The sequence below is a fragment of the Bombus vancouverensis genome, chromosome 6 (genome assembly GCF_051014615.1).
Source record: "Bombus vancouverensis nearcticus chromosome 6, iyBomVanc1_principal, whole genome shotgun sequence".
Lineage (NCBI taxonomy): Eukaryota > Metazoa > Arthropoda > Insecta > Hymenoptera > Apidae > Bombus > Bombus vancouverensis.
Window position 1 is genome coordinate 17,509,996 of NC_134916.1, and position 17,538 is coordinate 17,527,533.

At 35.2% G+C, this 17,538-nt stretch overlaps 1 protein-coding gene across 4 annotated transcripts in view; it reads left to right on the plus strand.

Moving 5' to 3' along the window:
* The first annotated feature begins 1,423 nt into the window (after nt 1-1,423).
* Nucleotides 1,424-17,538, plus strand: part of LOC117159743 (Inositol 1,4,5,-trisphosphate receptor) — a 48,301-nt gene continuing 32,186 nt past the window's right edge. For all 4 annotated transcript variants that reach the window (XM_076619457.1, XM_033339877.2, XM_033339876.2 and 1 more), the window contains exons 1-2: nt 1,424-1,880; nt 15,463-15,665. In XM_076619457.1, coding sequence (XP_076475572.1) covers nt 15,568-15,665 — 98 coding nt within the window. In that variant the 5' untranslated portion in view covers nt 1,424-1,880; nt 15,463-15,567. The remainder of the gene's footprint in view (nt 1,881-15,462; nt 15,666-17,538) is intronic.

Below are 17,538 nucleotides of genomic sequence, written 5' to 3' on the forward strand. Positions count from 1 at the left end.
CAGAGTAGACGTGACATTTGTAACGTCGGCCTACCGACGTTTTACTGTTTTACCGATACGATTGCCAAGAAATTTTGTTTCCATTGTCACTCCGTATTTGATATCTAAGGTCTGCTAACGCGAGTCCTGTTGTCACCAATGATGTCAGCAACCATCAAAGGGCAAGTTGCATCTTCATGTAAGCTAGCCTCTTTTCTACAGAGAAAACCAGGACATAAAAGGTTTGTATCACTGGGTCTCGCGCCTTTATTTATTCGTTACGAGATACGCCTCGATCATACGCAATTCATTAAAGAATAAAGAATATCGGCTAACATATCAATTTGGGTTAAATGTCTCGCAATTTAGTTCATCCAAAATATTAAGGACCGTAGTTGACAAAAAGATTCGAATAAAATTTCATTCACTTGTCTAAATTAATGCAAAACGATGTTCAGTTTGACCGGGAGAAAACAGGTAGAGACAGATAGAGACGCGCGTGAAGATGCGCGTAAACTGAAGGAAAAGTGTGGAAACGCGTGGAAAGTCGAGGAAACGTGTGCAAACGGAGACGCATGGAAGTAGGTGGAGACGTGTGGAAACATGTGCAAATACGCGTGAACTCGAGGTAGCAGGCGGATACGTGTCTTAGTTATTTTTTACAACGAGCTCAATTTGACGTTAGTTGGTAAATGGATTGGATGGTTGAAGATGCAACGTATTCGCAATTAAATCTCAAAGAATATTATGATATCTATTCTTAGATCTTCAGATCTAAATAGACAGAATCGAAGAAATACATAATACAAAAATACATTATTTGCAATTTCATAGGAAAATTTAGTTTCAATTCAAACCAGTACTCTACTAAATCGATAACGTCGCATGTGACGCGAAAATGGTAAAGAGATCAGGTGACCACCAAAACGTGGGACGGGAAAAAGCATTTCATGTTACCATTGAATTGGTCGGTGATGTCACGTCCGTTCTGTACCTGTCTTTACCTCGCTGTGTCTTGTCTGTAATAAACAGATGGCAATATGTATCCAAGAATTTCTACAATACCGATGGGTCTATCGGTTGAATAGGCGAAAATGTCTCGTACTCTACGAGTGCTAAAAGATATTCTTTTTCATTATGAAAAAATTATGAGTGAATAAGTAATAAATAATAATATCCATTAACTGATATCCATTAAAAAAACACTTTTTATGTAAAGTTTTTCAAGGTCGTTTACTTTATCAGCAAACGATGTTTTTCATTATTGCATTAAACAATAATTACTATTTTCACATTTGTGTGTGTTTTTCTAGATAATAGGAGTTATATTATTTCTATACCGATAGACAAAATTCGAAAATTCACAAAAGTATTTGAACAAGTTGGAGTCGATTGATCATTGGACGATACGCAGCCATATGTAAAGTCGAGGCGAGTCCGCTTCCAGTATTCCAGTCGTGCCAGAACCACCGAGCGGTGCGAACGTTTTTGCTCGTGCGTCGTCTTCTAAACTCTCGTGTATACGTACGCACGTATCGGTGATTTTACGACCATAATCAAGTTGCACGTATTCGATATAATCAGCGTCGTGAACGTTTCAACCAATTCTGTCTGTGTATCAAACGTAGTGGACGTTTACAAATTCTGTGCAGAAGAGAATCACAGTATCCGTGACACGTACTTACATGAACAACTAGCGAGGCAAAATCACGAACGTTTTCGCCTTTTTCGTTGAGGTGCATCGACGAACCATCGTGAACGTAGTTTGAAATATTTTTGGCCATTCGAGGAACGTGTTCCGACATTCGTAAGACCGGTGCGTTACCGCACTACGTTCAACGATTTCGATCGACAACGTGAAGTGCTCCGAAAGTGTTGGAACTGGTACAGGCGACCAGAACGTGAGTAAACACGTTTTTTCTTCTTCTCTCGGCTAACGCCGATAGTTCAAAGTACAAGTTTCCTTTTATTTTCGTTCCTCCGGCTCATTTTCCTTTATAATCTTCGATATCTATGAATATTTCTGTATGTTTTACTTGCATTGTTTTTCTTCGTGAAATATTTGATTGTTCTATATGTCTCGATAGGTTAGATTTTATTCCATAGGACAAATCGTAGGATGACTGGTGTGCGTGAGAAACGTGTCAATAAGTTTTAATAGATCTGTCAAGTAACATGGGACAGACATTTTTCTTTAGACGACTGAAGGAACGTGCGTGGAGAATCGAGTGCGTGCTTCGATCGTTTGTAATAAGCTCTCCATACTTTTAGGCATCAGCTGACAGTATTAGAACGGGGCTTTTTCAACGGCAGATCCGCTTGACGTTAGCCGCCAAGTTAATTTCCTTCGCGTTCGAATCTCTCGATACTTCGACTGTGGCAAGAGTGTGTTGTTATTCTGTGCGCACACAGTCTATTTGAAGTCGTTGCCAATTAAAGTCTCTACGCCTTTTTGGAGCTGAAATCCTTCCTATTCGTAAAATTCCTGAATAATATTAACAAAGCGTTAATAGCGCTATTGACAATACAAACGACTGTCGCAGCACAGATTTTAAAAAGAAATTAATGCAGTTAAAAATGATTGGTGTCAAGTATCCTATTTATTGTAACTATGCTAGTTTCTAAACCTAGAGGAGACGTTTTAACGATTCTTATCTTTATGACTGAACAAAATCTCAACTATACAGAATTAATTTGTGTATATCTTATTTACTTTAATGTACAATCTAATTTTTGTTTTCAATTATAAATTTTATATACCTATACAGAGAATCATCTAGCTAGCTCCTCGATAGAAGGAGCTCCTATCGTGAGCGCACGTACTTAGTCGTTCCTGGAGAATCGTGTAGGATTTATACGATTCGTCTTATAAAAGATTCCACACGAGCGATTTCAATCGGCACGTTTTATTTATCCTCCTTTCAATAGCACGCCACGCTTTACGCCGATCGTGTGTGTGTTATCGCATACGATTTCGGCCGTGAACGCGAAAACTACGAAAATGGAACGTGGAATGAAATTAATTTGTTTGATATTAGGGGAACGCGCGAAATTGATTCGGTTACTACTACTTCCGCTTCGCGGCGATAATAAGCGTAGTCACGATCTTTCAATTGTTTCTTTTTATTTCATTCGTTGTTGACATGCAGTAGCTCGCAATAAGAATCGTTTGTTACACTTTTTCAAATTTAATTTAATTTCAACTTTCAAATTTAAGGCTACAGCTATATCGTCGATTAAGATATAGAACTTGCACCAGAAGAAGCCAATACAGAGGAAAATTAAAACCTATTTTCAAATATTTTACATGAAGTCATTTAGAAGAGGTTATATCTAAATTAATGATATAGTATGATTTTTTTAGGCTTATCATTACAATTCTACCGACAACCGAATTATAAAATTTATATCAAAAGAAAATAATGCAAAGGAAAAGATCAAGTCTCTTTTCATGTATTTCACAAGATTTATTCGAATCAAAATTATTACAATAATTTCGTATTACAAAGATGATCATATAGTATATCGTTTAAACAAAGTTAGAAAAATAAAGACAATGAACGATTTGTATCACGAGCCATAGTATCAACGACTGCAACTACCTTGTGCAGCATGTGTACATTATTTGCATCGCGTTTATCGTAAAAACGTCCACGTAACTTCGTCTAGTAAAGGCCAATGACTTGACCAACTCGATTTCATCTTCGGTGTATCTTTCTCGCATATCTTTCTCGCATATCCTTCTTCCATATTATTGGCGGTAGATTATAAGTGCATGCATATTGTTGCGTCAATGATCGAAACTTTCTATTATTAGTTTTATTTCGATGCAAAACGGATATATCGCATTATACATCGTATGCAGCGTGGGTCGAGACGTACACTCGGCAAATCCCGCAAAGGGTTAATGACATTTCGCGCGGGTGGTGAATCGCTTGAACTTCCTTCTTTTCGTGCACTTCGATTTGACTGACCTGGAATCGATATCGCAGAGTATCGACTCTCTCTCATATACTACATTTGCTCCTCTTACGGCAAAAGCCATGGATGCGGAAATTTTCACTTGTTCAATAAACAAACGAGTTAAATATTTCGTTTCTCGATTTTCATAATTATATTACATGAAAAAATCTAGAAAATGTGCAAAGTATAATAACTGTTTTAATATTTAAAATACATAAAATGGTCTTCTATTTAGGTGTCATTCTTTTATTTATATTATTTATACAAATATAAATTTGGAAAAAATAACTGCAGTTTAATAATTATATTACATTTATTATACTTATCATCTCGAGAACTATCAGATTATCTTATGTTTAAATATGAATTATTGTCGTCTGTATAATCATATGAAAATCGCTCGTTCGTGACAACAAATGCCATTCCGAACTGTTATACCGTACGCAATTGAAAAATCTATTCAATGTATTCAAATACCAGCCATTCATCTCATGTTTGAATTTTTTCACCGATCGCGACAAATATTTTCGAAATTAGTTCATTTCTAGCGATCCGTTAGATAACTTTGAGTTATGAAATTCTCTTTACTTGAATAAAAAACAGCGAAGCGTGAAACGTTCACGGAATTTATCGTATTTTTTTTTTTAATAGATACTGTTTTTAGCAAGCATACATTTTTAGCAGCAATTACGAGATTCGTTTGAGATCTGAAGAAATGTTGTTAGAAATTTATCGATAACGTTTTTATGGAAAATTATATCGATCTTATAATTTTCTACTTATCTGCAAAGTATTATTTCTACAATCCAATGAATGGTATTTAAAAGAACTTCGATTGAAATGATCTTTCAAAATCTTTCAAAATTCTATATATTCGCGAACGCTTTATGTGTTTTTAATTCACGGGAAGTGGATTATTTTCGCAACGCACAGTGAAATCGAGAGCCTTAGGAAGATTTAATGAAACGTTCTATTTTTTACTCTGTAGGGTGATAGCCTCTTTTAAGTTGAGTTCAACGACCTGTCGAGCAAGGTCACATATCATCGTAAACACACACGAGAGAGGACCCCGCTATATAATCCTTTTTCGTAATGGATACTCAAAATTTCCCGTTTCGATTCAACGTTTAAGATGAAACGGAATATAAACCCTGGTTTTACGTTTGAAGCAACTTAACAAAAAAAAAAAAAGGAAAGAAAAAAAGAAAAATGCAAAAGAAAAGAACAGAACATTCGATATACGCGTGTACATCTCATCTGTAATTTGAAATACTTCGAAAGACTCGAATTCTCCCGAACCATTCAAATTCCATGCGCATATCAAATTTTCTCCATTGCACGTCACGTGATCCATTTACGCCGATTCGATAACTCCACTCCCATTCGAATTTCAAATATTCGCTCCATTTCCGACTCCATTTCCATTATCATGTTACGTCTTTTCTAAAACGACCTTGTCTAACAGGTCTTTGAACTATTCCGAAAGACCCTCGTCAATCAAAAATAACTCGTTGAAGAACTTGCCAAATGGCCTTGGACCATCTTTCACGTACCCACTAATCAATTTCCCTCTACAAAATTCGAACCACTTACTTTCTCTCTCTTTAGCCCTTTTGGCCACAACCACACAAGAGACAAACTCGAGCAAACTGTATCAATTATTGTCGAAAATGACAACGCGAGTTGGCGCCCGCCATCTATATGCAGATACGCTAGTTACAATAAATAGTAACTAGAAGATAGTTCTAGGTACAATCGATAGATTTAATCGATAGGTTTAAGATGTTCTTTTGTTTTTATCCCTAGTCCACGTAAGAAAGTGCAATAAAGGTTTTTCGGCTCAGAACGGTGTGATAGATTTATCCAAAGAACAAAATAACAGCTATTATGATCCTACCTCTGAATACAGAAATAACAACAATTATTGTATATATCATAAATTTCTTAAACGTTCGAAATAAAATCCTAAGACCATAACATGATCAAAGGCCGGAAGATTTTTTATTGTTCGATTTTAGTTTTCATGTTCTGATTTTCTCCAGGAGATCAAAATAATACTCTGTAACATTTTTTATTTCTATTCGATACATTTAATATCTATAATATGTTTCTTTTATTTTTTAGTAAAGTAATTCATTATATTACGCTACTTTTACGAGTATATCTGTAATTATATATCTATATCTATGCTCTTAATTATTATATATGTATATCTATACTCTGTAATTATATCGCAGAAGAACTATATGTGTGCATGTAATTAAATTATGAAATTGTAGATCACACGAGGAAATAGGCATCGATTGATGTTTATTCGACGATACATTGAGACACAGATCACTTTCACCGTTCACCATCGTTGTGAGTTAACTTTCGACTATCTAACTATCGGAAAACTTCAGCTAAAAAACTAAAAAGGACCAGACACGAATTACGTTTCGTGTATGTTCTTCCTGCAAAAAGTTGTTGTATCTCGTACTGGAAATGCAGGACATCTTAGACGATAAGACAATGATTTTCTAAATCTGTAATCCTGAATTCTTCGTCGCTCCTGCCACACTGTCATAGGGTGAACGTCCAATTTCTTTCGCCGACGAATTCAAGAAAAAAGAAAAAAAAAAAATGCTTATCTGGTGTATCTAGCTTGCATGCGCAGAATTACGTGTACGGCAAATATTTATATCGAGGCGGATATCGATGAGCATCGGTGTCGCGTTAAATCGATCGTTCGCGAAGCGTGAGATGCAACTATCGAGGAAGGTAAAAAAGAAACAAAAAGTAGAGGAAAAAGATAGATGAGGAAAGCGTAGGCGACGCGTGTCGTGAAAAACCTTGGCAAAACGAAACTCTATCTCGTTGTAACGCGATATACGACCACGATTCTGTAATCTTATGAAAACTATATTCTCATGAAATGGAATAGTCTTTTATTGTTAAGCAACCGGGACAAATTGAAAAGCGCGCGCGTGTACGCGATTCGCGTCGTCGCATCGTCGTTCCGGGTTCTCTGTCGCTCGAGGAGAGGCCAAGGTGCACGGGCTTCAAATCCGTTTAATTATTGCATTATGCAATACGCTGCTCTGCGGCGACAGATTCGCTGCTTGAAATTTTGATTCTCGCGCGTAGTCCTGGATATCGTCTCTCGTTGATCCAGCGCGTTTCGGATTCAACCTCGTGATTTGATTTCATGACGATATAGAAACGTGTACATGATTCACGAATATGCTTATATCCACAAATCAGTAGATGTACTCGTCGATTTTAATTGTAATTTTCACTAAAGTAAATTTATAAGTCTTTAAACTGTAACTTGATTTCCTTTGTAATATATATATATATACAGGGTGGTTGGTAACCGGTGGTACAAGCGGAAAGGGGGCGATTTTACGCGAAAAAAGAAGTCGAAAATATAGAATAAAAATTTGTCGTTCGAGGCTTTGTTTTCGAGAAAATCGACTTTGAATTTTCGCTCGGTACGCGTGCACTTTATCGCGTCTCATAATGGCTCTCACTGCAGATCGTTGCCTCGATTGATGTTATTTTTTTAATTTTTATAAACATTTTTCGCGTAGAATCATCCCCTTTCCGCTTGTACCACCAGTTACCAACCACCCTGTATATATAAGCGTTAATAAGATTTGATTACAATTTAACTTGATCAAGTATTGATCAAAGTTCGTTTATTCCTTATTGGATAAGATTGAGTAGATTGAGCCGAAAAGACAAATAATTCGCTGCTATTTCCATTGCAATACGTTTGATAGGGAAAAATGACCTGTATAAAATTGAAAATAGGTCTTGCGAATTATTTTTACGTTCTCTGTGACTTTCGAACGTTATTAATTTGTATGGTATTGATATTGGATTCGGAATAAGAGAGAAAGTAAAAAGGCTGGCTCTTTCAACGCTCTGTACGATGTTTGATCTTCTGTGCAGAGAAAAAGAGAAGAAACCAGCTATCGAGAGGCAGCACTGAGAAAAAATAGGGGGGACGAGCAGATGTTTCTTTTATTTCCTCGTCGGATGTGCCAGTGATCGAACAATAATCGTCAATTGACTGGCAATTGACGATCTAATGAAACCGTATCTATGCGTCGACAGGCTCTGTTGAAATCTTAAGCTCGTGCTTACAGTTTTTTACGTTATAGATATCTTTATCTCTATTACAACATTTTTAATTAACGTGGTTATGGAGACTTTGGAGTATTTTATCGATGCTTCTTTCGACGATTTCGATTTAAATTCGATTAACGTCTCATTCACGAAGACGAAGAAAGAGAAAAGCAAGGAGAAATAAAAACGAAAGCAGAAACGTAAGGACGGTTTCTGAATATCGTACGTAGTACAGGGTTCATCGATGGTGTTTGTAAAATTCCATTAATCCCATTCATCTTCGATTATCGTCTATGCGTCGTACGAAATTTTTTCAACTTGTAGCGTTGCGGTGAATTAAGAACGTCCGTTTTACAGCATTGAACGCGCTGTGTTTTACGATTATTTCGAGCACAGCCAGCGATTATTCGTGGACTGTATTTTTTCAGACGAAACGTTCGCGTTAACGGCCCGTGAACAATTTGTCAGCCGATCATTTCCATATAAAATAGCGTTCTCATTTCAGAACACTGCTAAATTCTGATAAACAGAGGAAAAAGGGACAAAGAAAGAGAAAATATGTAAAGATCGCAGGGAAGAATAGGACAAGTCACATTTTCCATTGTTTTTAATTAACTCCGCGTTTGTACCTTTATCTCGTTTTGATGCTAAACATCAGCCTCTTCGTAATTTGAAATATGTTGTCTCCCCTTATACTTGTACTTCGTCAATTGTATTTTTAGACCTAACAGATCTAACAGTTTAGCTTATTTTATATTACAATATCCGTTTTGGTCACAGAATGACGTTAGAATAAAAGGATGAACGGAAATAATTATCACGTTTCTCTTCTCTTCATACTCATTCTCTTCGTACGTACGGCACAACGCGAAAGAAATACCTTCGAATTCGAGATTATTGGAATATCAAACGGCGTAGGTAACTTAACGAAATAATGCTCGTTTTAATGACTGCTCGGTGAATTCTGGTTATTTTCACTCTGACTTTTTCGAGCCGATTTATTTTCGCGAATCGTTTCAATGGAGATCCAGAGGGAGCTGGAGTAGTGTGATTTTAATTTCTGATCACTGGTATTGTGTATTCTTGGCTTAGTTCGTTCACGCGCGTATGTTTAACGCTGTTCTCGCATCGGCTTGACAAAAAGGTTCAAAGTATTCTTCAGAGATTAACTGTTAAACACATTTTCACGTAATACTCGTTGCGAATTGTTTAATCGTGTTACATCAAGTTCATAAACTCACCGTGAATAATTAAAAGACGTGACATTTAAATGAAGCACAAGTTGTGTTATTTAAGTTTCTCGTTATATAAAGTTGCATTATAGAGATAGTAATATAAATGAATGAAAACGGGACTGGTTTTACAGAGATATGTTAATAATAGTAATAAATTTAACGGCGGCTTGTACAGTTTGTTGAATTTTCACTAATTGAAACGGCCTGCTGTACTTCTAATTAAATTTACAGCCTAGTTATGACTTCATTGCGTTCTACTTTTATTTGTCTATCTAATATTTATATCGTCTATTTATACCGATGGAATATATTATTTGCGTGTATTAAACTCTCAACCAGGAAAGAGTTCATATAACAATAATAATTCTTTTACTCAAAGGTCTATTAATTCGTATGATTTTTTATTTCTCTGTATGATATCTACACTTGCAAAACTTACCATCGACCTAATTAAGATTCCTGTGACTTTATTAATTTTTAATTTTGTGTTTTTAGAGATCTATTATCTCAAGTTTGTTCATTTTTCAAGGTATGTTGAAATATCTCAATTCATCTGCGATTTTTCATCTATTAAGTACAGTTGTATCGAAACAGACTATATATCTTCGATTGATCTGTTAACTGCGTTCGACGAGTATACGAGTTGAACAAAAACTTTATTTCGGTGCTTTTGACGTGCACGCTCGTTGCGTGAAATAAAAAGTTGTCATTTACTATAAAAATTACAAACTTTGGTAAGAAGTAATAAAAATATCGTTTAGTGATATGTTTACTTTACATTGTCCGCAAAACTGCTATATTTTTTATGAAGAAAAATTTGATTATCTTCCTTGGTGTATCGGTATTGTATCCGTTTTTACAAACTGTTGATTATTTTTTATTATTTTTCCACCTTATATTGGGTATTTTCGAATATATATAACATATATACTGCTATACAACTACATACTACATATATACTACAACTACAAGTACTTCTCCATTGTATAGACGTCATGCGATTGAACTCATGCATATTATATATAAAAAGAAAAAAAAAGTAACAGAAAATCAAGCCAATTAAATTTTTTGGTCGAAAGTGTCGGACAAATTATTAAAAAATACCACACTGAGAAGACCAACTAAATTTCCTATATGTCTTTCTAATCTTTTTTGTTTATGAATTCTATTATTTTACTGTAGTCTTGGAACTTTTTACAACGATGCATTTTTCAACGATGAGTCGTTAATTTTTTCGAATAAAAATATAAGCCATCGTCGCTTTGCTTTGTTGCGAAATTTATAATAGGAGCATCTGATTCGAAATGGTGGATATCGATTAATATATACGCTTTAATTAAGGATAAATTAAATGAAATTTTCATCTTTTTATTGATGAGCGTTTAAACGTGACGTTGATTATCCCAGATAAAAATTGAATTTACCTCCGTGACTCATCGTGCGTTCGCGCTGGTCTCGTGGGTTTTTCTATGAATGAACACCAAGAATAGAATGTTGTTGAATGAAGTAACACATTTCACTATGTATTACAAGGAAGTTTGACATAGATATAGAGTCTTGGATGGAGAAAGTAGCTCACATAGGATAGTTGCATATATACATTGGTATCACAGAATAGTTTAAACGCAGACGAGTAGTCTATACGGTAACAATGATCGAGGAAATTGTAATATGCTCTCCAAAGCAATTGGTAGACAAATTACGCGAGCGGATCGTGTCTTGGAGATAAAAGAAAATAGGGCGAGAGAAATTGAAGTTTCCAAACTTTGAAGTTAAACCAGTTAATCTTAATTTCAAATCATCGTGAAAATGTCAGAAATATAAATTGTCGAACTGTTAAATCGCGATTGGGATTTTCACTAAAAAAAAGGTAGAGGAAAGCGGAGCTTTCTAATTGTTAACAAATAAAATTCGAATTAAAATTGAAAATAAATTTTGAAAAATGAAAAAGACAACTTAAAATTCTGTTTATAAAATAATCTTTCCATGAAATCGTGAACATAACACGTTGCTCTTTATTCCATGGTCCGGATTTCAAACAAAAGTCAAATAGCTTGGTGAAAACGCTGCTCGTATAATAACAAATCGATACAAAATCAAATCGTAATACCCTACGGTGCGTTTCTCTGCGCGGCAAAGTAGTCACGCTGGTGATTCGAATGATTTAATTGCTCAACAATAGAGCTACAAATTGCGGCTGATACTGCCCAGCTATAGAAACCTGCTGCACAATAAACGCTAAACGATCATTGTGTACGATTGACGCGTCGATCGATTGGATATATATTTTGTGGAAAAAGAAAAAATTGATTTTTTACTCCCACGATAAGGCCAAGACAAACGAAACTGTTAGGGTTTCGCGCTTAAAAAGCTTAAAATTAAAGCGTTATAAGGGGGATCAAAGGCCGTAATCCATGCTGAATCGTCGTAAGGACACCCACGTTAAGATACAGTGATAACATTCAACCAAGAAATTTACCGATCTTCTAAAGTCTAAATGTTCGGCAAAATGGCACGTAAAATAAACTTACAAGTTGCTTTTCTGTTTAACCTACTTTTTTTTATCTGTTTACTGCTACACTGTAACTGCAGTTTAATGGTTAAAAGTTATGTTGCATTGTGTACTATTATTACGACAAACGTTATATAAATTCGCTTGGATAAGAATTTAACGTTCTGCTTCCCTTTGTCCAGGTTTTTGAATGGTAATTAATTACCTGAAACTTAGTTGCTCGGTAATATGTGTACTACTAACAGCTGCGCTTTAATTTTTATGCGTTTTAACAATGTGATTTAGATAGATAAGAAATGGGAAATAATGTTTCAAACAAACACTATTAGTTGATTGCGGATGTTTACGCAGAAATCTACAGGATACACATGATATACAAAAATATATGAAATATTCAAGTTATAGCGCTGTTTGTGATATTTAATACGCACGACAATTTTCTATCTAAGTTTCATTTATTTCGAATATATTTAGAACGATATGAATTTGTATAAATGTGCGTAGTTTAATTATTACTTAAACCAAGATAGCAGTATCTTTAATGTGAAAGGTCTGCACTTTCAGGAAAAGAATTATCACGTTCGAGTAGCAGTGAATTTGCTATCTCCATTTTAACTTTCCTAATCTATCGATAAAGGGATTTAAAAATTGTCTAGATTAAGAGAGATTTACCAATAGATCTTCTCGAAACAATTGCAATCACGGAAAACATCTAACCGAGAGTCAGTTGATGCTTCGAACCGAGCAAAGTTTCGTTCCGTGCAGCAACAAATTCTTTTAAGAATTAATTGACAAGCGAAGAGCTTTCCTTTGTTTCTTTTAAATTCGTTGGCAAGACGAACGAAGAGATATCCGTAATCAAGATGTCTTCGAGGCGAAGGAAGAATGTCGTGGTTATATCTAGAAATAAACTGACCTTCAACCTTAGGCTTACGTGTAAACAGCTAGATATGGGTTCAGTTTTGCAGAAGAAATCGATGATAATGTTCTTGCGGTGGAAAATATGGTGGAAAGGTTTGTGTAGCTGGCGCGAAGATTTAACGAGGTACACAGTTCAACATGATCGAACGATCGTCGAAAGTCAGATGTAGCAGAAATGTTTGCCAACTCGCGTTATGAGACGAGAAGCTAACAGTGGAACGGATTTTCGAATGAGCTTTGACATTAAGCAACATAGAAGAATTATTTATTATCGAACAATTTGGTTCAGTTCGACTAGAAACGTTTCGTTAGGATTGAAAGAGTTACTTTTTATGAATTTATATATATATAAATAAATATAAATATAATATAAATAATATATATATATATATATAGGATTGGGCCGAATAACATGAAAAGCAAGTACGGCGTAATTCCTTCTAGGAAAATAAGAAAAAAACGTGGTATAAAATTTTTTCATTATCGGTTTTTGAAAAAATAGAGTTTGAAAATTTATCAAGTGCACTTGAACGTGGCTAATTTAAGGCTGAGCAAAACTAGATAATCGACAGAAGGTCGTTCTACGTATGAAAATAAGTGGGAAATGTAGAACAAAATTTTTCCGTTTAAGGCTTCGTTTTCAAGAAAATAGAGTTGGAACATGGCTAATGTAGGATCGGCTTAGTACATACGTATGATAAATTTTCAGATTTACTTTTCCCGGAAACAAAGGGCCTTATAAAAAAATTTTATTACATTTCACGATTTTATTCTAACATATTATTAGGAAATATTATTATTGCATATTCTAGAGGTTAGGCTTCTCTATTATAAAAATTAGATATATTTTGTAAGATAATCCGAATTAATTTTAAAGTTACTTTCTCGATCTTTCAACTTAACATATATATCGTATTTTATAATGTACAAAATTAGCTGTTTGGACTGTTGAATTTCCAATCAAACCTTTTAATAACATTCTTTAACTACAAAACAACTCCCAATAATAATTGATAAATAATCAAAACCTAATCGAATTCTTCTTAATAAGAAATAATTATTTCAAACCTTCATTTTTCATTTGTCAAAGTGGAAGTTTAGAGAGCAAGCTCATTCCAAGGATAGGAAATACAGGGTAGACCAATTTCCTTCGTTTCGTTTTCGTGGTGGATTCAGTTGGACAGGAGAAAGGTAGCAATTTCCATCGTGAAATCAAGTTTAACCTGACCTATTTCACAAGGATCGCGTAACACGTTGAAAGCGACCGGAAGTCTCCAGGGGGATGCAAAAATTTCAGTTGAAATTGCCTGACTCTGGTCCCAGAGTATAATAACAATTAGAAATATATGAATCGCAGAGTTAACGAGGCACGTGTAATCCGTCTCGTTTACTCGATTGGGAAATACGATTCATTCAGTTTATCCGGATATTATTCCGGTTTTCATCCTGTTTATAAATCGTTTTACGATGGATCGATAAACAATTTGACGGTAAATAAGCGACTTATATCGTTCAAGAATTGTTTCCATCGCTTTCGGTTCGCTCGTAATAACATGTTTACCCTGGAAATATTAGATGTATAAATCGATTCGTTGCCTTCAGGTTTACGAAAGCTCGTAATAATTGGCTTGGATTTAACAATTGCACCAAATATACCGATTCTTCAAATGACATTCTTATGGCAGTTTTAAAAACGTACCATCTTTGCTTAGCTAATTCCACGGTGAGTCGGCGGAATAAAAATCGACGTACGTTAATTTTATGAAAACTAGCTGCATATTGTTGGTATAATAATGACAAATACAAAATATCTGAAGCTCGTTAGCTTGAATTTAGCAATTCTTTTGTAGAACTGTCGATCATTTCGGACAATATAATTATCATCATAATTCCATTATCAAGTAATATATCACTTGTGTTAAGTGTCTCAGCGAGCTTCAATTACGATTACAATTACGATTTATGGATTTAGATTTAAATTTTCTATGAGACATGAAATTTGAATGCAATCGAATCGCAGAATTAATATATTATACATGGATGGAAAGTTATCCGTTTCTCTGACCTATGAACTGTAAAATATTCTATCGCACGTCGTATTTTTCATATTATGTCACAGAAGGTGGTCCTGTTAAACGAATCAGACCTGTATTCCCTTCCGTTAGCTAAGATCCCAGCTGCGAATGGTACATATCCATTGAAAACGATCAACAATCAGACATTTATGATTCTACATATGTCCAAATGCAAAAAACTCTCCTATGAATGTCTACACCAATTTTATAATAAACATCCGTTCATAATTCAAAAGTACTATAAAGCTTTCAACAAAAAGGAAATGAAAATATGAAATTTCGAGAACAGGTTCTGTTGTTCCATTTATAAGTAGACTGTGGATATTTATGCAAATTTATATTTTTATAAACGCAACCGGAAGAACGTATCTGCTAGAATATACCTAATTAATACTTAGGCACGGATTTTCTTTCATTTATATCATATCAGGTGTTTTTCATATTTTGCATAGTTAGTACATATATTTTCGCATATTACGCGCGTTCTCTGATTTTTCGCATCCATAAATTTCCCATAAATGCACGAAAATCCACAGTTTACTACGTTCCGATTCTCGTAAATCTTGAACCCTTTATTCCATCTTGAATAAAGAAACACTCTCGTGAAGCATCCGGTGCTCCGTTTGTCATCGACGAACAGTAAAGATCGTTTTTACCCCCGTAGGTGTAGCCATGAATAATTCGCTCGGCTAAGAGGTTGAATTTCTACGACTTTGGGGCAGCGAGAGAGAAAGAAAGAGCGAGAGACTCCGAACACAACAGCTTCAAGATGGGCGAGATCCTCGGCTCTGCGAGTTTCCTTCATCTGGGCGACATCGTCAGCCTATACGCCGAAGGCAACGTATCCGGCTTTCTCTCCACCCTCGGGTAAGTTGAATATTCATTAAATTGTACCGACTAATTAGCATAGTTCCGCCGTCGCAAAGCTTCGTTCTAACGCTTCGTTACTTCGTGATAAAGAACTTGTACCTTGTTTTTTTTTTTTTTTTTTTTTTTTAAAGGAGAAGCTCTGGTGCGAGTTGCCAGAAAAGTAACGGGGGATTTACTAATAATTAATAAGTCAAGTTTCTCCCGAGAAGTTTCTATTTAACTTGTAATAACGGAAAATGGGGACACGGCTTTAGGCTACGGCGATCTGCGAACATTTCTGGAATCGAATCTTTAAATTTGATGCAGGAATCAAGCTCGAACCTCTAAATTCGGTACTTTTACATTTCGATTCAGATTTTTAATCTTCGGATATTTCAAATTCGAATAATTTTCAAATTGGCGTTACTTATGTATTTTGAAGTATCGGAACAAGCCGAATTCTCAATATTTTTGATTGGAATAAAATTAGATTCTCGATCTTTCTCGACCATTTCGAAGTCACGTGTCAACAGCAACAATTAATTCTGCTTATAAAACAATGTTTTTACGAAATCGTTAAACCAACACGGTACTCCTTAAGTTTCATAATTCGCGTCTTAAACGAAAATCAACCAGGTGAAAACGTTGTTCGTGTAATAATACGATTTTAGATTCGGACGAACGCTTTCGGGATGGAACATTTAATCGGGCGGGTCAAAGTGTGTACGATAAGAGATTTTCTAGTTTAATATGATATTTTCTGTGTTTTCAGTCGGCTAAGTTTTGGCGGAAGGCAGGGAGCAGAGTAATTTTTCTGAAAATTATGGCGATTATTATAATAGGAATGACGCTGTAGAAAATAGGTCGAGGAGTATGTAGAGATATTTTTGAAGGATTAGAGAAGTCCTAGGAATTTGATTGGAATGCACGAGGAGTCTAGATAGAGGCAATAGTAGTTTGGGTACTTGTAGAAGAGAAGATGAAAGGAAAGGATTCCTTTGTCTGAAGTCTGCTAGTTGGGTTCGTCGATAAGGCTTTGCTCAGCAGATCGTGCTTTAGGCGTAGAGTTGTTTGGATCTGGAGCAGACTTTTCTGCTGGTAGCTATTTGAAATTAGCGACAATTGTGCCAGATATATTCTGAATGCTTCAAAATTGCTAACAAATTATAATCATCGTTCAACGAATGAATTTATTCGACATATAAATAAAACTAAATGAAATACGGCATTTCAATAAAACTTCTATATTTTTTCAATAAAGTGATCTGTTGGCAAAGTCATATATTAAACGAAAATATATCCAAAAGCTTCAGCCAGTTTTCATCATCACAGATATATTTATTCAGATAAAGTACACATTCCATTTACTTTCTGATAGAAGACAGATTGACCTTGGCCATTACATAATACGCATTTCACCAAGTTGATGATTACATTTTTTCGAGGATTTATCAAGCCCCTGATACTCTTCTTCACGTTCCTTAGATACGAATCATATTCCGGGGAATACTATTCCCATTAGCGTCTTCTGATCTCGAATACTTATCTCGGTGTCACCATTTTACGCTCGATAATTCATTTCCTTATCCGCGCGACATTCCGTCTTCGCGTAGAAGGGGTAGGGACCAGGTTATTTCAATAATCTTAATGCACACGTTATATGTATTCTGAACTCTTTCTCGCGATTAGCATCCGAGACGATTAGATATTCCAAGACAAACATTGGTATCTTGTTCTTTGAAATATTTCTACGCGGTGATTCAAGAAATTCGTAGCTTCGTATGCATTGGTATTCAATTTTATGCATTCTAGTAGGATGTATCTTTTGACGTGTAAGAAACAATAGAAATTTATTCAGCGTTTACATCTGAACTTTGTTAGGGGATAAACA